The 25292-nt window shown below is 40.8% G+C and overlaps 1 protein-coding gene across 6 annotated transcripts in view; it reads right to left on the bottom strand.

Moving 5' to 3' along the window:
- RBMS3 (RNA binding motif single stranded interacting protein 3) overlaps positions 1-25292 on the bottom strand; it is a 707113-nt gene that overhangs the window by 435722 nt on the left and 246099 nt on the right. For 2 of the 6 annotated variants that reach the window (XM_071429415.1, XM_071429416.1), the window contains exon 1: positions 9526-10227. The exons of the other annotated variants lie outside the window; for them this stretch is intronic. In XM_071429415.1, the coding sequence (XP_071285516.1) occupies positions 9526-9600 (75 nt within the window). In that variant the 5' untranslated portion in view covers positions 9601-10227. Of the gene's footprint in view, positions 1-9525; positions 10228-25292 lie in introns of those variants that run through there. 6 annotated transcript variants of the gene reach the window in all.

Genomic DNA, 25292 nt, shown 5'->3' with positions numbered 1-25292 from the left:
GGGTTGTGTATAGCAGCTAAGCAGAACATTGACAGCTGTGTAGACACATCTCAGCTGATACTAAAAGAAATCTTGTTGGCAGTTCTGATCTTAAAGTAAATACACAGAAAAACTTAGTTCCAATTAGGCTGAGGCTGATACGATTTTCTGGAATGAACACTAAACGAATGTGGCCGATAACACCATCTTTGCAAAATATCTTGTTTGGTTTGTCTTTACAGGATTACATTTTCAAGATAAAAATGGCCTGACTTAAAAGCAATACGTCCCTGCTGTCTGTGTTCACAAAAATTTGAATTTTGTATTTTAAGCTGTGTGTTACGCTTCGTTAATATGAAATTGCCACCCTGCATCACTGACATGCTAGCCAAACTCCAAGTGACCTAATTCATTTTTAATATTTCATAGTTTGTTAAAAGCTGTAACAAGAGATCACTAACACGGCTCTGACACTCCCTGTCGTGAATCAAAAGATGTAGGGAAAAGGTCATGTACTTACTAACTGGCACCAAACCAAATTCATCACTACAAAATGAGAGAACAGAAATGAAGACTGCATTTCCCATTATGCTTCTCTCTTTGTAAGAGTATCCATCAACTTGCACGACTCCAAAAGCAGAATTTATTTATATGCATGTCCCCCAATAAAAGGTCAGAGAGAAGTGAGAAAGAGAAGAAATAAGGATTGTGCCTTTGTCTAAGCAAGTAGTTCCTTCTCTTTAAAGCATACTCAGCAGCAACAGCCTTTGAAGACCAAAAGAAGAAACAATTCCCAACCACATAAAGAAACTAACAAGTCCCTTATATGGCTAAGAATTGCAATGCCATTTTTTTCCACAGAAAAATCAGAGCAAGAGGGGAAAATAGAGCAAACTTTAAACAGGCAGCTCCCTGAGCATCGGGGAATTCACACAAGCACATCATTCCAGCTTTAAGAACTGCCAAACACTTTCTTCTTTAAAGGGAAGGAGGACATTACACCAGGTGAGTCCCTGAAATCCAGATTTTAACTCTCCTGTTGTAACTATGGATACCTAGCTTTGAAAACCTTTTGTGATGTAGCGGTACACCAGGCTCCCTTATTTCATCCTCTGGTGAAACGCCTCCATCTGAAGTTCCCTAATGTCCCTTCATCTCACAAGTCACCAATGCAGCACTGCAAGGTTTTGCCAGCTCTGGGACTGCACATCCAAACCAGCTCTCTGCCCTACCCACTGCATCTTCAGTCTGCCTTTCACCCTCCCGTAACCCTGGCACAAATGTGGTCAGATGCTCAACAGGGAAGGCAACCAGACTGCATCAGATGTTGTTCCAAATAACCAGAGTCTCTCGCAGGCAAGACACACGAACGAGACTTGATGGCTGATCCAGCCCTGCTGTCTCCCACCGGCAGGAGGAAAGGTCAGGCTCCTGCACAGCATCCAGGCTGAACTCTGAATGGCTCAGCCTGGCTGGTCTCTAAATATAGCTGGGCAGAGGAAGGGCTGTGAAAGTGGGTAGGGAAGGGAGTGGAACAGAAGCCAAATGAGCAATCAGTTAAATACAACAATACCATGTTGGTCCACCAGTAAGACTTTCCCTCTCTACTATGCCACATTCTGCAGCAGAGTATTTAAGCACAGCTTCAGGATTAAGTCTATGAATGCAAACTCACAGAATAAAAAAACCTGCTGGTTGATTTATACTTGGGGAGGGGAGAACACAAATCTGTTCAACAACTTATCTTCTTGAATGAATTTGAACCACACAGGAGTGACATCACTTCCACAACATGACAGCACATAAATCATCATCAACCACATGGTACTAACCATAAAACATGTGTCAGGAAGACACCAACAAGGAACAAAATATCAGAGTGCTTTACATTGTAAACATGCAGTCTTATGCATCTTCTGGCTTCCTACTATGATCTACTATGATCTATGATCAGGTGGTTTATTTCATTCATTTGCATCTGAATGAAGTCAATACAATTAACAGAGGAACCCTCATAGAAAATCTGTCCAAACAATTTCATCTGCATAAATATACCACAAATGAAGCACTTAAAAATGTAAATATTTACTTTTTAATAAACTATCACATTTGATACTGAAGTTAACTTTACAACAAATAAGCAATTTATTTCCACCATGGTTGCAAGCAAGCCCAAAAACAAACAAGATAAATAAGAAAGAAAGAAGCCAGGAAGGGGGAAGAAAAGAAGTCTTGCCATCCAAAAAAGCAGGAAAAATAATCTTTTTCTCTTATTTGGCAATGTCAGACCTGAAGTCTTTCAGCTAATAAAAAACTTCTAGATTAGACTTTGCTATAAACCAACAAAATATAAAAAACCAGTATGCCTGAGGAATTCAACAGGAACTTTCAATCTGCAGCTACAGATAGGACAAGCAACCTCTGCTTAAATTCTCCATTTAGAAACACTGTATCTTCAGAAAACACCGACACAGTAAACTGATTTGTTTCAAATTTCAAAGAGGCTACACAGTATTTTTATCTTAAGAATTACATAACTGAAAGCAAATACAGTTCTCTGATACTTTTTTGTGGATTAAGCGCATTTAGCCTCTTACTGAAATTGTTAATCTTCATTATAGGCACTGGGCTCCATGTGAGACATCTCCTATGGCAATTAGACTTCCCCTCTGTATAAATCGTATCTGAACTGGCAGAGAGAGAAACAGACAGAAAGACAAAGCATCTGGTTTATGCTGCTCATTCTCTAAAATTATAAATCACAAGAAATAATGTTAAATAATAGAAATTATAAAATAGAAATTATAAAATAGAAATAATAGAAATTATAGCCACAGCAAACACAAAATGCTGTTAAGTAGCAGATGAGCTATGTCCTCAGCTCCTTGCACAAAATAGGATCATTTTGATTTACTGTTTTTATTTGTTTTCTGACTGTTGTTTGGTTGTTTGTTTGTTTGTTTTTTAACCTGCATATTGTTTAGCTGTCCTGGTTTTGCCATGGTGATAGGTATGTGCTTTGTGGGCCTGATTCTGTCTTGCTGAAGACAACTGAATCTTTTTAATTGATTTTTTCAAAGGTAGCAGAGCAGATCCCACTCACTATAACTTCTATTCAATAATATTATTGTTAAATCTCTACTTAAAATATTGGTACATCATTCTGCATCAGTAGACACCATCCTTGGGCTGATACCTGCTTGTTTAGAATAGCTCTCTTTGTAAAACTCTTTACTTCTAACCTTCCCTTTGTTACTCGATCTTGCCCATATGAGTGGGAAAGCAATTGCAAAACAGGAATACTCGCAGTATAGGCTCTGACAATATCTGAGTAAATCACTGTTCTCTGTCTCCCTTCTCGGCCCATCTGCAGTCTTTGGTATGGAACAACTATATCATAAAAGCTCTCATTCACACATGCTTTTGATATTACACTATTTAATCACATACAGCTGTAGCTGATGAGACTGTTACAAAACACAATTTTAATGCAGCACTGGAAGCAAATTCTTGAGCCATATTAACTATTTTCCTCTACATAAAATTTCTAGCACTAAAATTCTTTACTTCAAGGAAAAAATACAATTAGACTATTTGTGTTTTTAAAAAGTCTGGTCCTCTTCCTGGACAGTCCAGAATGTCATTGTTTGCGAGCAAACTCAGTCCCTGCCTGGAGTATAGATAGTGGAAAATTTACTTCCCACCCCTAAATAAATAAATAAATAAATAAATAAATAAATAAATAAATGAAAATTAAATTTCATTTGAAAACACTGCTTACAATTACATGCAAAGGGAATACTATACAGACTACTCACAGCAAGACCTGAAATGAACTCAGACATCCTACTTGAAATGCAGCCTTTCTTATCTGTTTTTTAATTCATGGAAATTTAAGAACTGACAGTCTGATGATTTTTACCAAGATACTTGAATTAAAGTGCAAGCATACCATCATGCTTTCTTTGAAAGGACTTCATGCATTAAAAACCAAACCAGTTCATTTCTGAACCACTGCACTTTATTTTGAAAGGGCACCTTGTAAAAGGCATTCTAAATTATAACTATTAACACACTCGCCACAGCAAGACCTTTGTAGCCTCATCTGGCAAATACTTGCAGCTTCCCTCTTTTATTACAGAAATAACATATCTGCTTGCAAAATAAACAGTCATAGAATATCATAATATGTAAGTGAAATAGTAAAAATTTGAATGTTCTTTTTCCACAGGTTTGGTCTGGGTTTTTTTGTTTGTTGGTTTGTTTTTTGTTTTCTTTTTAATTTGGTGGTTTCATTTGTGGGTATTTGTGGATTGGTTAGTTTTTAATTTAAACAGACTTCCATTGAGGCAACATGGAAGGAAGATCAATCAGGAAATTTAACACCATTTTAACAATATATATCATCATGTCCCTTAAAACAACAAAAGTATTTTTATCCAGGAATGCAAGGACAAACAGAAAGCAAATGAGTTCATATATTCCTTCATTTTTCAGAGGAACACTTTTATCTTCCTTATTGTTTAAGCCAATTGGCAAATACTAGAGCTAGATATTAATATTACCATCAAAATCATAGCCAGGCTGAAATACTTTTAAATGGCATTTAAATGAATTTGTGTTCCTTTTGGGCAGCTCTCTGAGGCATTTAAAACATGCTGTGACATACTGAATCAAACAGGGCTAAGTGCGAACCAACTTCATTCCTAGAAATGCATTTCTCTATTTGCAAGTGTTTGCCTTTACTTTGGCATGATCACATGGGCTCCAGCTAGACTTTTGAGCTCTGGCAGCGATCCAAGCTGCAGATGGTTGGAAATGCAGCCTGAAATCAGTGTGTGGTTGATGAATTACTCCTTACACCTGACCCCTGCTTCACACCAGGCACCAAACACAATCTGAACACTACCAGCCAGAGAAGCCCTGTCAGGCATCTCCGTATCTGGAACGCTTTCCTCAAGGCCTTCTGTATGGCCAGATGGCCAAAAGTGGGGAATGCCGTAAACCCGCTAAACAGAAACGTGAGTGGCTAAAGAGCACGGGATTGGTAGGTAAGAGGTGAAGAGAGGCAAGAGCTTTGCACCAATTCCAAATTCACACTTTCTCAAAGAGCCTGATGGAGCAAGGAGGAAGGTATTCTCATGCCACACAACTGAAGGAAGTCCTCAATTCCACAATGCCAAAAGATGTCCTAAAAATGTAAAAAAAGGAGAGAAAACACACACCTAAGTGTATGCCCATAAAATCACTATATCAAACTTAAACTCTTCTGAGTACACCTGTTTGAACTCCCGAATTGTTTTTCACTCAGCTGGGGCATGTATCTGTCATTTCAGAAACAGGCTCATTAGGCCATCTTGCTTGCAGGTTAGTCTGCATCCCTTTCACAGCCACAGAGATGAGGTTTTATTCAGGCAGGTGTTGGGAAACCACACTTCTTCCTTTTGCACGTGTACATGCATGCATCAGGCATACAGAGATGAAGAGGTACAGAGGGTACTGTAAACACTGCCTCTCATTTTGGGGTGTTTCTGCCATCTGACTGGGTTACAGAGTCAACACCACGAGAGTTAAACTACCAGACCCAAACCATGACTAATAAGTAGGAAATATCTGGAGAATGCATGAAAGCAAACCGCACGGAAATAGCTGCTTAACTGGCATATTTTACCCCAAGTGCAGGTAGAGAGATCGTAAACCAAACAATTCCTGCCGACAGGTAACTGTGGAACCTCCTCCTTTCTACCCAAGTGATTCAGGTTTTTTCACTAGACTGTTTGCAAAGAAAGCTGACCCCAGCAAGAGGTCTAATCATAAGCTGCAGAGGACGAAGATAAAATACATCACCTACTAAATCAAGGAGTCTCTTTCAAATATATTCAGAGTTAACATTTTTCTCCCCTTTTTCTCATTACATGATATTTCATAGTGCTTATTTTTGTTTTCTTCTGTGCTAAATGGCAAAGAGAAAAGAATTTGCTTTGGCAAGCAAGAAACAAAAGAAAGAAATTCAGACCATAATGCAAGATTTGGCATCATTAACATTCTACGTGACAATTTGCAACATACTCCTCTAAACCAGTTATTACACCATCAGCAAGGATGCAGCTAAGGAAATTCTCTTAACATCTCAAAATAAAATGAAAAAGTACCACAGATTCTCATCAGATATACATGAGCTGAACCACTTCCCTGCAATATTTTTTGCAACAAGAACACAAGACTATGCTTCGCTTACAGCAGTAACCAGAAACACTTACTCTGAAATAAACTCCACTCCTAGGACAATTGGACTCTCGCCATACTCTCAGCATCTGCCTAAAAAAGTTCCAAAACTGTACGTTCAAACTGAAGTTGTCAGACAGCCTCACACGAAAACAGAAATAAGGTTATGTCTTGCCTCAAACTCAGCACTTGTCCTTAAGAGACATATTAAATTCCTTGCAATTGTCTCATAAGGACTGGCACCCTCCCCTTCTTCTCTTTTTTGGATGACAATGGCTTTTCCTAAACCTGAAATTAAAGTTTTAGCTTCAGTGGTGGCATTTGATAATGAAGGAGCACAAATAAATGGAACGAATGCATGCTTTGTGTTCCACAAATGGCCACAAAACTCTTAAAAAGTTAAAGCAATCAGACAAACATATGGAATCCATTTTTTCTATTTATAATCCCATTACCCATATAGCTATTCATTTACACCCTTTCTGCACAACAACGTGCTAGCCACGTTAGAAGACACACACACACAGAGTCTGTAGCCTGGAACGCTGCGCAGCTCCGAGCTCCCCCATGAGAGGGACGTGATGTACAGTAATGCGGTACTTCTCGAAGGAGAGCCAAGGCAACTTCACCAAAGAAGCAAAGCAAAAGCAGCACTTCACCCAAACACACTGGGGAACATGAATTCCCAAACTTTGCCTGTTGAACACGCTGCTGCTCTGAATTCCAGAAGCTGTACCATGCCATAAGAAAGCCTAGAATTTCTTTCTTAATTACAAATGAATGTGCACCCCCCACCCCCAGTATGCATGACTATGAGCATAAAAACGCATTCTTTCTGTAGAGCTGAATCCTACCATGCTTGGTACAAAGAGCAGTTTTTGGAAAATAAGAAGCTGAAGTTCTCAGGCCGGCTGGAATCGTACAAAGGTTTATTTATATGTGTTGCTCCAATAGGGATGATAAAAGATACAGCTCTCCACCACAAGATTATTTGATTACCCAACTATTAGCTTTAGACATACAATGGATCTAACTGCTTTAAAACGTCCCAGAAGCTGATGGCTAGCTTTAAGGTAACAAAATCCAGATGCTGCCTGTCTGCACTACTTTAAAGTCCTATAGTCTACAGAAGAGAAATACTTGAATCTGTGTATACACACAAATATACATACATATATATATACACGCGCACGTGTACGTGTGTTTATTATTTAGAGCTTATGTACGCCCTTAACTGTGGACAAAAGAAAAGGAGAAAAAATAAAGGCATATAAAATGTATCACCAATTTGAAATTTTACCTGTCCTTATTGTAATAGTGCAAGTGTGCCAAGACTGATGCACATGACTTTTCACAGGGTTGATAATTTTATACACCGGCTATAAAAATGCATTTAAGTTGTTTTTTAAAGCAAGGGGTTAAAAAAAAAGAGTCATGGTACAGAAAAGCTATTTTTCTACTTTAAGCCCAAATATAAGGCTAATTTTCTCAAAAAAGCTTATTTTACAAAGTTTAAAAAATGAAGAAAAAAAGAAAGAAAAAGGACAACTGGCAAAATGTAAGCTACGTGAGTAAAAGGGATGGAATGTCCAATATTTCTCCTCTAATACTCGAGGCTATTGTTCTTTCAAAAAAACACTATCAATTGTTTCATGTCCTTGGCTTGCCAGGTTTTGAGGAATAGCATCAGCCTGCATCCCCCAATCCCCCAAACAGTTAAAGCTATAGGCAATATTGCAGTCAAGCTAGTGACGGGCTGCTGCTGCAACAGCAACATTACACACTAAATGGTCACAAAGGTAAAATGCTATTTGGATTGACCTTGAAAGGAAGGGGTGGAGAAATTATAAATTTCACGCCAAAATACAAAATTTAAAAAAGGATGAATTTTATACCGAAAAAATATCTGCATGATGCAGTGAAAGAAACAGCAGAGCAAAAAAGTGAGAGGTAACCCTGCCATGAATTACAAGGCTGTAATCATACTGAGTGCTTCTGGTGTCATCACAACTCCAACCAGCCTGAATCACAGTTTTTACAATTAGTTAATTTATATAATGCAGTAGTCAGGCTATAAACGTTAACGGGAAAGTAATTTTTATTAACAAGGAATATAACTTATCCTTTCCCAACCGCAGCCAGATCAACATGCTTCAAACCAAAAGTCTGGAGAAGTCAGCCTCCCTTGTGGCACTTCACCACACACAGTTGCACACATCAAATGTCCCATGTGTTAAATTTGCCACAGGAGCACAATGTGTATATTTGCACGCAGTACCATAAGCACGTGTGCGTGCCCTGCCTTGGCTTTTCCCTCCTAAAGGATGTTCGGTTATTTACTGAAACTGTTAATCTGTGGCTGTGAGGTCACACTTCACCTCGTGCAGTGTGCATTTTTTCCTTTTTCTTCCCTCCAAATACAGTGTCCTGACAGGGTTTGCAAACTTTCGGTTTAGGGCTTTCTTTTGTTACTGTCCTTTGGTCACAGGAAATCTTTTCAGAGAGCAGACTATTATACAATGGCATTATAAAAATAAGGCTTTAATTAACTAACTCATGGCCAGGTAGCATAGACTTCACCCAGCCTCTCTAGGAGAGGCCGGCCTGCTTTCCAGTCTGCTGGCATTTTAAAAATTATTAAGAAAAGAAGAAAGAAAACGGAAGCGTCCGCGCTTGGATACACTCTCCAAAAGTAGTTAGCCTCTTTTCCTAGACCTTTTTAAATGCAACAGAGTACAGCCATATCATCCTCAATATTTAATGAAATATTAAAACCAGTGCAATGCACTGAAACAAACTCCACCAGGTTTACAGACGGTTAGCTCCGAGCTCTCCTCCGAGCTCCACAGCATCTCCTCCTCAGCTGATTAAAAGTTTGAGTTGCCACAGACGGCTTTTCTAACAGCAAAATGCTTTTAAGCTGTGAATAAACCGTAGAGATCACTGTAAAATCCACCAAAAGTGTTTTATATCCGATGCTGTCCAGAGCAATCTTTATCGCATGCTATAACAAACACACTACCTGCCCGCTGTTACGATAGCGTTAACCGCACTGTTCTCCCCAAACAATAAAAGGAATTAGCCGACGCCAGCAGCCCTTGGGGAAAAAAAAATAAATTAAAAGAAATAAAGAAATAAATGGGAGGGCAGACAGAACCTTCCTGCCTCTCTCACGTCTGCTTTCTGCCTACCAGCTCGGCTCTGTGCGATACCAAACCCGAGAAAGAGACAGAAAAATCGCCAAAGAGAAGAGGCGAGCCCGCAATTCGCGCGGCTCCGCTCTCCATCCCCCGCCAGGCGCCCGGCCCCGCCAGCCCTTACCTTGGTTTGGAGATAGTGGGGGTAGTAGTAGGTGTACTGAGGGTACATTGGCTGCTGGTCCAGGCGTTTGCCCATGTAGCTGGAGTCCTTCTGGCTGGTGCGGGGAACTCGTTGGCAGGGTGTAGTGCCCCAGGGCCTTTCTTCCTCTCACGCCGCTATTCCTGACAGCGCGGGCGACAGAGGAGACTGCCGAGACTTCCTCGCCGTCTACCGCGCGCTACTTCCAGCGCAGCCAAAAACGCGCCCGCACGAACATATACGTGTGTGTCTGTGTGTGTGTGCGCGGAGGGGTGTGCGCGGCTGTGGGTGCGTGCGTGGGTGGAAGCCCCGTGCCCGGGTGCCCGCGGGGAGCAGCCCGCCTCCCCCGCTGGCAGCAGCGTGCCTCCGGCGGTGCCCGCTGCCCGGCTCGGGAGGGAAGCGTCCTGCGAGAGGAGCCGGGAAGACAGTGCAACTCCAAATCTCCGCAGAGCCGCTCGCTCTCTTGCTTCCTTGCTCGCTCGCTCGCTCGCTCTCCTCGTCCTCTCCTCGGCTCGCCCCGCTCTCGAGCCCTCCCCTCTCGCTTCCCCACCCACCCCCCTTCCAACCAAATAAAAAAAAAAAAAAGGAAAAAAAAAAAGAAAAAATAAAAAGAAAAGAAAAATAAAGAAAAAAAAAAGAAAATAAAAAAAAAGGGGGGGGGAGGGAAGAGCCTTCCCCAGCCTAGTTGCCGCTGCCTCCTTCACGGAGTGACATGGTGTTCAGGGCTCGTCCTGTCTTTCATTCAAACCCCCTCCGCGCCGCGCCGCCGGTGGGAGGGACCTCGGCGCGCCGCTCCCCCGGGAGGTCGGCGCAGGCCGCGCGGCCGCCTCCGCGCCCCCGCCCGCTCCGCGCCCGCGCCGGACCGGGCAGCTCCGGAAAGCGGCCCTGGGACTCGGGAAACGCTAACGCCGCGGGGCGGGGAGAGCAGCCCCAAAACGCGGCTTTATATATATGATTTTAATTAAAAAAAAAAAAATATATATGTATTTTAACAAATGGGAGGGGGAAGGTGACGGAGCCTGGTCGCCGTCCTCCCCCTTCAGAAAACTACTCCGCACCGTCATCCGGCACTTCGCGGAGAGGCGACCCCGGGCCAGACATATTAAATACATACTTTGTTAAACCGCTTATATAAGACTTGGTTTATTTAAAGTTGGAACAAAATGGAGGAAGAGGGTAAAGAGGAAATTCGGCCGGCCTGACGAGCGGGTGCCTTCCCCCAGACGTGTGAAAATACCACGGTGCCACAAAAGTTACCCGCGGCTGCGTTTCCCCCGGCCGGGCTCCCCCGCACGCAGCTGCCGCAGCCCGGGCCCAGGTGAGGGCCAGGTGTGGCCCCCGCGTCCGGCCGAGAGCCCCACACCTGCCACAGATCCCAGGCGTGCAGGACCTGTGTCAGCACTGCCATCCCAAATATTTATCCTCCGAAAGACTCGAAGGAAGAGTCTGTTTTACAACAGGGCTATAAATCATCAGGAAAAAAAAGTGCGTGAATAACAAAATGTTTCCTCTTGTACACAAATCCTAGCGTTTCTCTTTTTTTATAATAACTTATTCCTTTAACATGTCATCAGATTGCTGGGCCTTTCTACAGTGGTTTTGCCTATTTATAAATTTTTTGGGGAAAAAAATATGGGGCAGCAGTTTCTTTTTGTTTTTATTTAAATCATCCATAGTATGGCAGTGGGATTGTCAGCTGCTGCATTATCAACCAAATTGCTTAAAAAAAAAAAAAAAAGGAATTATAAAAAGAATGTCTTTAAAGGGACATTTCTCAAGGCTGGTAGAGCTAAAATTAGACTTGCCAGCTGTGTTTTGGTTTGTGGGCACGTGCTTGCACATGACAGGAACATGGAAATATCACGCTTTACTCTGGCAGTTTGCTGTTCTCATAAGCAGAGGGTTTTGTTATGGATTCCCATAACTGCCCCATAGCCAGTCCAAAAGGGCAGTGCGGGAAGCCATACACAGATTTATGATACCACCTATGCACTGTGCTTTCATCACCAGGCACTCATAATCGTGGGTACTTAGGTACCAGCCCTCTGCCATGCAGTGAGAACACCATACCCTGCTCACATACCTATTTGCCTCCTGTGGCAAGAGATAAACTTTTGGAAAACGAATGCTCTGTTCCCAGAGCACTGTGCAGGCATTCAGCAGGTCCTTGCACACCTGGACGAGCCCTGTGGAGCACTACCATTGCCCCAGTTTCCAACAGACTCAGAAGAAGAGCCTGGTTGGGTAAACTATTGAGTATTTTCATTCCCTATCTTTAGTATTATCATTCCAACCTGGCCTGGACCATGCGGTCCCTCTTCCGAAACTCCCTCTTTTTCATTCATCTTCTCTTCTGAGAAGTGAATTTAGAAAAAAGATAAGAATGGGAGGAGAAGCCTGCAATCCCCGCCTCCCAGCCCCACGGTTTATATCACTGCTCAGCTTTAAATACGCTGCCTCTCATCGTAGTGCATGATACTCTTGCTTACACTTTCTTCTTCCCCCCGCCCGGCTTTCCCTGAGGGTGAAATAGACTTTTTGAGGGTTGGGATCTGCAGAAGTGAATAGTGATTACTTGACTATATGTGATACTTTGAGCCGAGACAACTTTCAGATTGTTCTTTCAACTGCCAGAATTAAGTTGTTGTGTTTCTCTCCTCACCTTCTCAATTTTCCCTCAGGATATTAACGCAGTTTTTCTTGCTAAGCGGTTTGCTTGTAGACGTGGATGTAACCAGATTTGGGAGAAGAAAGAACCTATGTGCACAGGGTGAAATAAAAGATAAATACTAAGGGAAGTAGCAAACTCTGCATTAGGACCAAGAAAGATACATGAACATGCAAGGTTTTCCATGGTCATTAATTTAAATCTGGGAAGGGCTGTTTTGTCTACATCATCTGATTACTGTGGGTATTTTAAATCACGCCATAAAATTCCAACCCAAGATTTCCACACACTTCCCCATCAGATGCACTGGCTAGTAGCTCCAGCAGTTCTAGCAACTGAGAAAAGGTGGGAAGCTACAGGAAAAGTGGGACTATTATCTGAGTGGGGAACAGCTCCACCTTTCATCTGCTCTCAGCAAAAATCTTCAATATGCAGATGCTTTGGATTTTCCCTTTTCACCTGTAATCCTGACCAGGTGCTGAGCAGCCTCTGCTGTTTGCTCTGAGTGCTCAGCATCTTGCATGATTGAGCCTTCAGAGATGCAAGACAGAGTGGAGGCAGCAGAAATAGGAATTCAATATAAAAGAGTGGGGGGCCAAGGGGAGAAGACAGGAGGCAATATACCATAGCAAAAATGCAAATGAACAGCCACAAAAGCAGATTTAGATAGCATACAGCCTCTGAACAAATGCTAGTGCTGGAAAATGGAAAATTTCCATTTGCAAAATACAGACATCAAAAAGATCATCTGTGACTTGGGAGCACACTGTTTAAATAGAATCCCCTTCATTTTCTGGCCTGTGCATTTGAATAACTGAATCCACTTGCAAACTGAAATAGCAGTTTGCCTACCGAGTGTTAAGTATAAATGTTCCTCAAAAGAAAAGACAAGCTGTTCGATCCCAGTGAGCAACAGTGAGCAACTTCACAACTTTTTTTTTCTTCCTATGGGAGGGCTCATGATGAAGCCCCAGCCAGTCCCAGCCTCGGGAACCCAGGGAGTGAGCCAGATCCCAGTGCATCTGCAAAGGCACTGCTGCCACTGCTGTCACTGACCTGAGGGCAGATTCAAGAGCCAGGTGAGCAGTAAGGATCCCTTCAATGGAAAGTTTAGAAATGAAATGAGATAAATGGGAACACATCATCTGTAAACTTGATAGCCAAGTGCATTCAAAGACAGGCACCAAAGGATATTAACCCTGCAACAACCAAAGCTGTGGATAAGAAGTTTGAAGTTAACCAACAGAAGGGAAAAAAAAAAAAAAGAAGAGACTCATTTTCCTGGCAGCCTGAAGTACAGAAAAATTACATATGTTTGGATGCATTTTTACCTGTCATAGAATGCAGATTTCTTCATTCACAAAAACTGATTTAAAAGAAAGAAGAAGATATCTAGTAGAAAATTCAGAGGCTTTTATTTGATAAAATACAATTCTACATACACTATTTTTTTAAAATAAGCTTACCTATCCAATTAAAACCTTCTAAAGTCAGATATCAGAGTCAGGGAGCAATTCAAACATTTTCTAGCTCCTTGTTCTTGAAAAGCAGCCATGTGTATTCTAGAAGTTTTAACTCTGGCAAAATTATGTCAAAATGTTCTAAGTCAGGACTAGAGAAATAGAGATACCACCACCTAAGACAATATAATAGGTTAAAAAAAAAAAAGAAGAACAATTATATTTGGCTTACATTTTTTACCCTGTCTCTCGACTTTTATTCTCTTTATTTACTCATTAAAGCTATTACAAAGGAGACCATAGTGATACTTGACAGCTTGTTTACAATGGATTCCAAGAAGAGCACGGACTTTATTTTTAGATCTGTCAGCTCCTTCAGTCCAGCTACCTTAAAACTTTATTGATGAACACAGAACTTTACTATTTAATGGATCATTCATGGAGCTGATTTACCTAAGGAAAGCTAACCAAGTTTCTAAGGACACACCCTGGCGCACCCATCAGTAAAGCATGTGATAGCCACGGAGAAGGTGAAAAAGACACAGAAGATCAAAACACTTAGTTTAACAATGACAGCATTAAGTGCCTAGGATTGACAGAACCTCTCTGAGTTGGGGGATGCCACTGTTTTCAGGTGCTTTTCTTTCATAAGAGACCAAACACCATTGGAGGTGGCTTTACCCACACACCCCCCTTCCCTGCCTGCAAGAAAAAACCCAGCAGGTTTGCTCTCCAACCTTCAGCACTAACCATCACAACAGCACAAAGTCTAGAATTAGGCAGAGCTACAGATGGCCTTAAAGTAAATCTGAAAGAGTTAATGGATAAGATTTTGGACGATAGCAAAGAGTTGCTATCTATCATTATACTTCATTATTTTTCACTTTATCATCTTCTGTCTTTACATTATGGCTTAGGGGTTTCCATTAGTATACTTTTACCTGAACACCCAGTCCTAAAGGACATCTTTGTATAGCACCAGAGTGAAAAATTTTAGATTAAAAGTGAACAGCAACGAACATTCACTAAATTGTTTGTGCTTTCCACCTGATATAATCCCTTACAAGCACAAGCCAGTGAAACTAGCAGTCCGTAGTACAGACAGACTGAAATTATGCACTAATGTCTTCTTTCTGCAGATGTTAATGGATACAACCAAAGTAAATAATACTTAGTCTTTGTCTACAGTCTGTTTCCTACACATCTCTGAACACCTTGCAAGAGTTAATTCACCCTGCAATGTGGAAGCGGATTAAGTAACACGATCAGTCAATGGCAATGCCCCAGTTGGGACAAAAAATGGGGGATTCCTGTCGCCCCCCAAACCCTCAGTGCATGGTAAAAGCCACAGCAAATAAGACCAATGGGGCAAAAGATTGGTACTTTCAGTTCTGGAAGGGATTCATGTGGACAGAAAGCAGTGCAACTTCTGTGAGGGCAATGTGAAGAAATGGGAGAGAGATACTGGCTGTAGCATATCATAGGATCACACAGCAGTAGTTTAGAGCTTTCAGAAAATGCCAGGATTGTGCACAGGTTAGAAGACATGCCATTCAAAGGTGGCATATTCCATAGCAACTCCACATCACAAGTTAGTAAATACTGCATCTGGTCTTGAGTCTAAACTCTTAGGATAAAAAGGCAAACAAACCCCCGCAAACATTAACAGGACTAGCCAAGGCCATTTCTCTCTTGCAGCATATTAACTTAATACTACCAGCATTAGATGTGGTATGGTTCCAGAGGGAGAGAATTCTTCACCTCCCACCTTCCTCCCTCCAAAGTCCTGCTTACTAGTCATTTTCCCCACCCCTTGTTTACTTAAAATTAGATTGTAATCAGGGAACATGAGTTTTTTTCTCTTCAGGAAGTTTATTTCTGAAGGTAATGGGGAGATGTAAATATGCTGCCTGTTTACTGAGGCTCATAAACATATACGAACACAGGCAATTAATTGTCACTGAAGGAGTTCCAGCAAACATTGAAAATCCTAGCTTTTTAGGGCATGTTTGACTAAATGTTCACCCATCATGTACTGAATTACTTAGTGAGATATTAATTTTGTGCTCCAGCTGAGGGTAATCACAGAACAAACTGGCATTATTCAAGTTACTCTGTGAAATTACAGCAAGGGTAAGCTTAAGAACAAAGGCCAGCAGGAGCTGAGCCTCTCGACTTGAAAGGAATTATCTTTTCCTCTAATTGAAGTGAGGACTGTTTTGTTTTGTTTTTTCTTTCCTTCCTCTTGCTAGATTTCCAACAACACTCTTTGGCAGAAGGTCTCCTTGCAACGGGATTTTTGCTTAAAGCCCATGAGCAGGGGCTCATCTGCCTGGGAAAGTTTACTGATGTAATTGCACCAGCATCCTCAACAGCAGAGTTATACCCACGTAATGCCTCATATGGGCATTTTTCCCTGGGAATAATTATGCTGGTAAATGCCCCTATTTACACAAACACAGACTTCTGGGTCCTGTTTTTCTGCTGGTGCTGATGAAACTGACCTATACCATGACCTTGGCCAAACCACTTCTCATGGTCCCTCCTCTCTGTCTGTGTCTCACGAGTGTCAACTGGAACTCTTTCTGGTGAGAACAATCTCTATGTTTTTACAGTGCCACAGGGGAACCTCAATTTTGGTTGGGCACCAAAACAAGATAGCAGAAATCTGTAATAATGTATGCAAACAGTTTGTTGTTCTACCATCCAGACGGCTGCTATTAGAGAATTCACTGGCTGTGGCTATTTTTTTTTTTTTTGCCTTTTTTTTTTTTCCATGAGAAAAAGTTAACAATAGGAAAGAATGGAGGGTCATTTCAGGCGACATTCCATTGCTATCAAATATAATAGATTCTGCTTTCTCCATACTTATATCCTCCCCAGCACGCCAAGACACATTTCTTTTTGTCTCTTTCATATCTGGCAGGCTAATTTGCCCACTAAGTAACACTTTATCTAATGCTGGCTGTAAATAAGGTCAGAAAGAGCCTTTGCTAACAATTTCTGTTTCATCTCCTAATAGACCCCCTTGTAAAACATGGTACAATTATGGCACTACTCTTGCAATTTTGTCCAAAACTTCATTCAAAAGTATTTCAAAATAATATTTCATTACAACTTCTGGAAATTTTATGGTTTTGATGAAATCTCAAAATATTACCTAATTTTCTTTTAGTTTAGTTAAAATTTGAATTTTTTAAAATTTTTCCATAAAAATTCTTCCTTGACTCAACTGCAATAAATCTTTTCCTACTTAGTCCCCCTGAAAAAGGAAAAATCAAAGTCTAAAAAAAAAGTCTCTAACTTATTTTCAAAACTATCTTAAGCAAAAACTCTTTTATCTCTAAACATGCAGGAAAACATTATTTAGGAACTATACAAATGAAATACCCCTATTTAAATCAGTCTCTAGGGAAATGTGTTCATCAGTTGTTTGTTTTTAACTGAAATTCATGACTGGGAAAAGCAATCTGCACTTCACTTGTGCCAGTAAGCCCTACAGTAATTCTGAGTCTGTTCAATCCAAAGCATTTTATAAATAAAGAAAAATCACAGGTTGGGAGGAACTGTAATCTTCAGCCACAACAAAATGCTATTCTTTTCCTTCTCACCTAAACACAACTGGGAACTGAAGTGGAAAGCACACAAAAACATGTACTAGGACTGCTAGTGCCTTCTTATCAACATGCAAAGCTTCCCCGAAAGCATTACAAGAAAAATTGTAAGTGTCCACTAAATATGGAATCAAAAGATTGTGTGCAACGATTCCCAACAGAGGGGAATTTCTGGCTCTCAAATTCTGTCTCACCAAGATAGGGAGAGAATGCATAGCAAATGGAGAAGTACAGTACTGGGAGTTGGGTAGAAAGCTCCATGTGCAGGTAAGCTGCAGACTTGAACCAATTCTCCGTTTTTCAAATCAGTTCACTCTTTTATAGGAATAATGGCATTTTTTTGTAATGGACAGCTTCCATTTACCACAGAACCAATGCAGCCTGCCGTGCAAAATGAAACCTTATGTCACACTAGATTACTGTCCATCATAACCAAAGAAAATGCATTGAACTGAATATATTTGGTTCAGGAAACCTGTATTTTGTCAGCTGCAGTATAGCTCATTGTCCACTAAACAGTACCAATCCCATTCTGAACAGAGCACACTGTAGAAACATTTCACCTCCTAATCCTGCACTTGTACACTTGCCAGAACAAAAAGGAGAGTAATACCTGACATCTAACAAAAACAGGGTTAGGACTGACACTTTGCTGTACCAGAAAAACTCTTTGGGTAAGAGATCATCTATTTCCTGCAAACAGACAAATGCTAATTATAGCTCAAATCTTCCCTCTTTTTCCTCTACAATTTCTTTTTTCTTTTGCTTCCTCCCCTCCTTTGTGCATCTTTTCTTCAGTCTTGTTCATCAAATATCTTTTGCCTTCAAAAAATCTCATCAAATCTCTACATTCTCATTCATCTGAAAGTTATCTGGCTTGAGAATAATTTTCCTGCCTTTTTTATGTATTCCAGCTGGAATTTTTAATAAAAGCACAAGGACTCAAGGCTACTCTATTTTTATTAGGAGATGGTAGAAACTTTATGGTGATTTCTATTCACATTCAGTAAATGTTCATCCCTATTGTTCTAGCCTATTTACCGCTCCCAACATCCTATTCCCAAATAGTTTTCACTCTGTAATCCTTCATCTGTTTTGTTTCCTCTTTATTTCTGTCCCTGCCTAACTGCCTGTCTTGCCAACACAAGCACTTTCTCTTTCTTGAATTCTCTCTCCATTATATTTTTCTCTTGCCCCCATTCCTCAGCCACAGATGCTTTAGGCTCCACTTTCTTACTTATGTTGCAGTTCTTTGAATATAGAACAAAAATATTCACGGGGGGAAAAAGATACCACTGTGCTATTCTTTTTAGCTTGGAAATCCATCCTACTAGATGGAAAGAGAGAGCAATGTGCCATAAACATCTAAATTAATGTCAGCTGAGGTGCCTTGGCAGGGTTGTGGACAGAGTTAAAATAAAGCAGAAGGTGAGAATATTAAGTTCATTAACAGAGGAAGAATTGGGTCTCACAAACTGAGGATCCAATCAATCTCACCTCTTACTGACTTCTTTTCAATAAAGGGCTTTAAAGACATTTCTGGTAAATATGGATGTACACAGGTTCCCTTCTGCTCACAACTACAAGTTGTACACCCCTGACATCACTGTGCCTGTCTTTTCAGGATCCTATGGCAGCAAGACATATATCAGCTTAAAACCTTAACAGCAATCTTCGTCAAAGAATTCTCACCTCATACAGCAGGGTAAGAATTATAAGCAGAAACCCCTGAAAGTGAGTAGGAGTTAAATATTAATCTTTTGATATAGTTTTTCAGATGAAATACTAACACAAATTCAGCTTGCAGATAATTTGCATTTTGGCCATTTGGTACATTCCCACCAAGCAAAAGTAGATGTTTCTGTACTGTGAAGAGCTTGTATGAGAAAAAAAACCCAACAATAACTTAATTTAATTTAATTTTATTTTAGCAATAATTATTTCTTTGTGCTAGTCAATTATTTGAATGTTTTATCAGAAGGGCCAGGAGTGTTGTGTCACTATGGGGCCTTGACATTTCCCATGGTCTCAGACATTCATTGGAGTGAAACACTGGTTTGTCAGAACTCTAGCACTGCAGCCAAGTATTTCCATCCTGCAGATCACATCCTTCCTTCGAGCTCATGGTGAATAATTTCAGTCAAACCATTTGTCCTTTTCCTGTTTCTCAAGAAAGATACCATTTTTTTACCTGTGTTGAAATAAGGTGGTGCCAAATGAAGGCAAAAATAGCCAAGCTTATCAAGCTTCTTGTCCTTGGTTAGTGGATGGAAGGAACCAGAAGGAAGGCAAGGTTCCTTAAAACAGGTGGAAGAGGGACCAGAAATTGCCCAAATAGGCAACTCATTCTGCTAGGTATGTACCTGCTACCTTTTTTATGAAAACTTTCCAGGTTTGGCCACATGAGAAACACTTGAAAAGGCACAGTCCCTGCATCCTCAGCATACATTTCCCTGAAGCCCCTATATTTGCCTCCCTCCCAGCTTCCACAGACTTCTGCAGACATACAGGGAATGGCACCTTTTTCCCAGGAACAGGAGCAGTACAGAGCAGGAGGCAGGGATGATGGGCATAGCAGGAGATGCTGGCACATAACTCCAGCAGTGCTGTGAGGTATTGCACTGTCTCTGCTGGGCTGTTGGGCTGCTGCCCATCACTCACTGAGATGAGGAGGTGTGGAGGAGGAAGCACAAAAGGAGACCGAGGAGTAAAAGAGGGATGTGCCTCGGTTACAGGGGGAGTGAAGACAGTACATCAAGGCACTGGTGTTATAAAAGGACCCTGGGGTGAGTAAGTATTATAGTCTGAGGAGGAAAAGAATGAAATAGGGATCTCAAAATACCTGTAGAAAATGGGACCTGAGGTTAAGAATCAACTAAAATTGAGAATGAAAAAGCAGTAGTGATGGCAACCAGGTAGACAAGACGATCCAAATTGATTAGGAGGGCTAGGCAGGACATGAGAGGAGCCAAAATGGGTGAGAACAGAAGGGCACAGAGACACACAACACAAAAACAAGGACAGCCCTTTTCCCTTTGCATCCTGACGGTAACTCCCAAATTCCTGACATTGACTACTCCTCCATTGTCAACAAAAATCATCCACACCCAGCTGCAAAGTGATCCAGCCCCTTCTAGCACTGGTCCACACAGACTATTAAAATCTAATGCTGCCAGACTCTCCATGTCTCTGTGATAAATAGAAAGATTTCAACCTTGCTGACAATCCATTTGTCAATATGCCATGGGATGGCATTTTCGGGTTCCTTTATTTTTTAAAGCTAAAACCTTTTTCACACATAAATTAAATTAAAGGAACAAGTGGGAAAATTCCATATGATCCCACATTTAAGGTTAATGAGTAATGGCATAATTATAATGAATAATAAAATGATAACGAGTGTTCACAGAGAAGCCCATTATAACTGCATAGACAACCATTATTCTGTAATTTTATACCTTTTGAACACTTGACTTTGCAACCTTAATGTTTTTTTAACATTGTTCTTTGCCTGTGTAATGATATATAACAATCTCCAGACACCATCTGCAGTCTTCCTATTTGCTTGATACCTTTCAAACAAATTTTTATACTGAATATGAGAAGAGGCTAGTGATTATCTTACTGAGCAACAGCCAGGAGATAGTGGGGGATGCATTTGGTTGCTGCCTCTTTGCACATTCATAATTCCTATCTCAACAGCTGGGACCATGTTACAAACTCTTGGGCTTGGGACCATGGAACCATGTTACAAACTCTCATCTTTTTAAAACCTCTGTTTTTACAACAGTTTTGTAAAAATTTTCTGATTCTACAGTTCACTTCTCCCATTGTTTTAACAGTGGAAGCCAAGTTAACAAGGTTTTGGGACACAATTAAGTACTTTATTCAGTTAGGGTTGTGGCTGAGAGCAAGGCATCAACCATTTCCTTCACTCCTTTCCATCTGACACTGTGCTGATTTACCTTAGTTTTATGTGCTGTCCTTCACGCTGGACTCCTGCTTAGACACAGTATTAGGCACATTTTTTAATTGGAAAGAGGCATTGCATGCTTATAGACTATCATCATATTTTAAGTTTACTGCTAGGAACAGCCAATATTAATAAGGGCTGGTTTGCATTTCTTCAGGCATTACATATTTCAGCTGCAAATGTCAGCTTTTAGCAAGCTCTTAGCTCTTCTTTCCAAACTACTATAACAATAATAATAAATGCCCCATAGGACTGTCCCAAATCCTTGTCACTCAAGCAACTCTGGGTCACCTTAAAGCCACTGCAAGTCCCTGAACATCTGCATTATTCAGACTAGAATCCTAATGTGTACTGTATAGCAACCACTGCTACACTACCTGCATGCTTATATGCAGGTGGTTCTCTTGGCAGCTGAGATTTCTGTTTGCAACAAAAGAAAGAAAACCTGTTTGTAGTAAAGAGCAGACACTTTGGGGGGGCAGCTCAGTGAGCTGACTACCTGTGGAGCACACATTCTCATTTCCAGCCGCATGACCCCGAAGCAGTTCATTGCAGTCTGAGTGGAGAAGGGGAGTTAACACTAAATAATATTAGATAAGAGTCAATCTCTAGTCAGCACTCTTCAAACAGCAAGAGAAACATGTCTTAGGTGTAAAGTGAGAGATCAAGTAGGAGGTAACAGTAGCGAAGAATGATAGGGCAAATGAAAGACCCTCTCTGCATGCTTCTCTGAATTGGTCTTTTCTATTATTAAGTCCTTGGCTATCAGAGAAAGGTGATGGATCCTATGCTCTCACTGTCACAGCAAGTCATTCACTTGCTCTTCAGCATCACAAAGAGCAGTATATGAATTTCACCAGATTTATGTATCTGTTCTATGCAGTAATTTACTTGCTGCCTCCTTGCATATAGGAAACACAGTAACACTGAATTCAAGAACTAGTCTTGTAACAGCACTAACCAGCAAGACAAAAAAAAATTAAAAAACAATCAGGTGATGTATGGATACTTAGTTGTATAACTCCTACAAAGATGAATGAAAACAGATCCTCTAATTTCCAACATGCTGCATTAGACCATCAGGACCATCTCTGAACTGAAATGGTGGATGGCTCCCTATGTATAAACACTTACACACACATGTAACCCATGATCCAAGTAGGCTGGTAAATGACAGGGTACCATGGCATACTTGGTCCCACAGGATTGTCTGGAAGCAGTTGGACCTGATTCAGCAGAACTCCCTCGTAAGCATCACAATCATTTCCTGAACCAGCTACTAAAACCCACTTGCAGCAGCAGACTTTGCAAGCTGCACACCCTGCCACTCACTGCAGCTCCCCTAGGAGCCCTGCAGTGCCTGTGGCTCTGCTTGCATGTGGCTCTGGAATACCTTCAGTGCTCAGTCCCCAACTCCGGCCTCCTCCTTAGAGCTGGTGGTTGTTGTGCGTCTGCCAGCACGAATACCAGCAGCTTTTGGCCGGGAAAGAGGTGTCATACCAAGCCTGGGATTTCTGGAATATGATACTAGGATTTCTACATTAGCCTGCTGGAGCATCTGAATTTCCACCTTAGCCACTTTATATAACACAACAGAAAGTATATTAAAAGACAAGTTGCAAAGTGAACAGCTAAAATTCCTGGAGCACTGGAATTAAGACTGCTTATTCCACCTTAACTACATCCTTGAGTCTCTTCATTAGAAAAAAATCTGCAGAATTGCATCTAACTCTAATGGGAGGCCCCCTGCCTTGTTCTCAGTGTTGAATGGGCACTGCTAGCTGTACGACAAAATATTTCATATTTTATTTTCTCATCACTTTTTAATGCCATACCATATTTCCTGTACAGCACTCAAATTCTGCTCTGAAGACAGAATTATTAATGTTTGCATAGACTCTCAAGCAGGTTTTTTTTCACTGTAGTGACAGTGTGCTTTGTAACACATGTAAATTTATCTTCCTAATGCCTCAGGAGATGGAGAACTATGTTCATCTCCAGTTAACAGGTAGGCAACAGAGGCACATACAAAATTCACTGAAAAGTCAGTGCTGGATTTTAGTGCACATTTTAAGGAAGGGCCTACATTTTCAGAATACTGTGTATCATATGGCACAGTTCTGCTCAAAGCTCAAGCTTCTGCCAGTCATCAGCCACAAACAGAGTGACCAGCAGTGACAAAACCTTCCTGTCCTCCCCTATGGGATCAGCCCACCAAACTGCAGCAGTAAGCCTCATGTATATGCTGGCAGCAGAGAGACCTTGGCAGGCAGGTGCTGCTCCAAGCCTCAAACCTGCATGCTAATCTCAATCTTCTTGCTCAGTAAACTTAATCCTACTCTTACAGCAACTGAAAAGAAAGATTCCTAATGGGAAAGGATGGAAATCTTAACAATAAGTAGTTCCATCAATCCTTTTCTATATATAAAATTAATGATACTGAATTGTAAAATTATCAGAGAATGAAGCAATAATTTTATGAAATAGAGAGTTAAAATAGACTCCAAAGGATTAACATCCACAGTAGATTATCCCCTCCATACTAAATTGGGTAATGGATTTCTCTGAATAGGATATTTCTTTATAGCAGAAGCATGAGATATTCTTTCAAAAAAGATCTGTAATATCTTACTTTACATATGCTTTGTGTTTTCTTTTGCTACTTCCTTCAGTCATTTATCAGTAGTGTTCTTGACTGATGACACAAGTGCATATTCTTGTTGAGATATCTTAATAGAATGGCAAGCCAATATGATCTTTGGAAAGAAAGAGCAGAGGTCTCCACATGAAGATTTCTGGTCACTAATGGAGTACGGTAGGACACAAGTAGGCAAAAATAGCAGTGTGGTTAAGATACTGGACTAAACTTGGAAGCTATCTTCTGGTTCCTGGCTCTGCTGCAGACATCCTGTGTGTCCTTGGATAAATGCCTCTTGTGAGGCTAATTTCATTTATGTGCTCATGTACATAGTAATGAGCCTCATAAACACCCTATAAATATAATCACTTGAAATAATTTTTAAGGTACAATCTCTCGTACTCAGTGAGGGATTTCATATTCTTCTGGGAAATGAAAAAGTGTTTTCTAGGCTAAAGGCATGAGACTGGTTTGGAGCCATCTCTATTTCAGTGGCATCTGTGTGCACATTTAGATTTGGCACATGCAGACGTTTTATGATAAAAAAAAAAGTCTGTATTATTTGCACTATTTCTCATTTTCCTTCTCAGACTGGGATTGTTCCTATTTATAGGAACGCAGACTGTAGGAAGCAAGGAGAGACACATGTATAGATGATGATATCTTTGAAATATGTACTGGCTCCATGTCATTTTTATACAAAATTCTTGGAAACATCCTGTAAAAATCTGTGTGCATGCACAACAGTTGTGATTATTCACATAAACTGCACTGTAAATCACAGATTCATTCGTACATCTGGAAGCTACACATCTCCCCACACACAATATGCATAGCTACACAATTCACAAGTAAATTTCTACAGGAAAGGAGGTCCTAGAGCAAAGGCAGACCTGCCAAATCTGCTAACCAGTGTGATATTTCACCATTTGTCATGCAAAGTACTCCTTTACTGTTTCAGGGGGGGTTTTTGTGCTTTGGCAACCTCTGTTACAGACATCCAGAAATGCCAGCAGGTAAAAAACTGCTGCTCACAGCAGGTTTGCTCCAGGTGGGCAGCAAATGCAATACACCATGGACCCTGTGACTAGCCAGCAAACACAAACTGTGTCAAGGTTAGACCATCAGTGCTCCCAGTTTTGTTTGTGAATCTTTATTTAACCACTTCCTTTTCAACAACAATTATCTCCTCCAACATGTAGCTTTGCAGTTGTTGACCCTCTGTGGCTTAGATGAAACATAAGGTACCAGGAAAAAGTAAATTATGAAAGTAAAGATTTTAAGTCTATATCTATCATCTGCACCTACTGCTATGGCTTTGTAAAAATACAACTATCTGCTTTCCAAAGTAGACATTCCTTACTTGGGATGGGTCATCATAGAAACCTCTTTTTTC

This window comes from Agelaius tricolor, unplaced genomic scaffold (genome assembly GCF_023055355.1).
Source record: "Agelaius tricolor isolate 1412-34295 unplaced genomic scaffold, bAgeTri1.0.p SCAF_6, whole genome shotgun sequence".
NCBI lineage: Eukaryota > Metazoa > Chordata > Aves > Passeriformes > Icteridae > Agelaius > Agelaius tricolor.
This window is presented reverse-complemented; position numbering and strand designations above follow the sequence as displayed.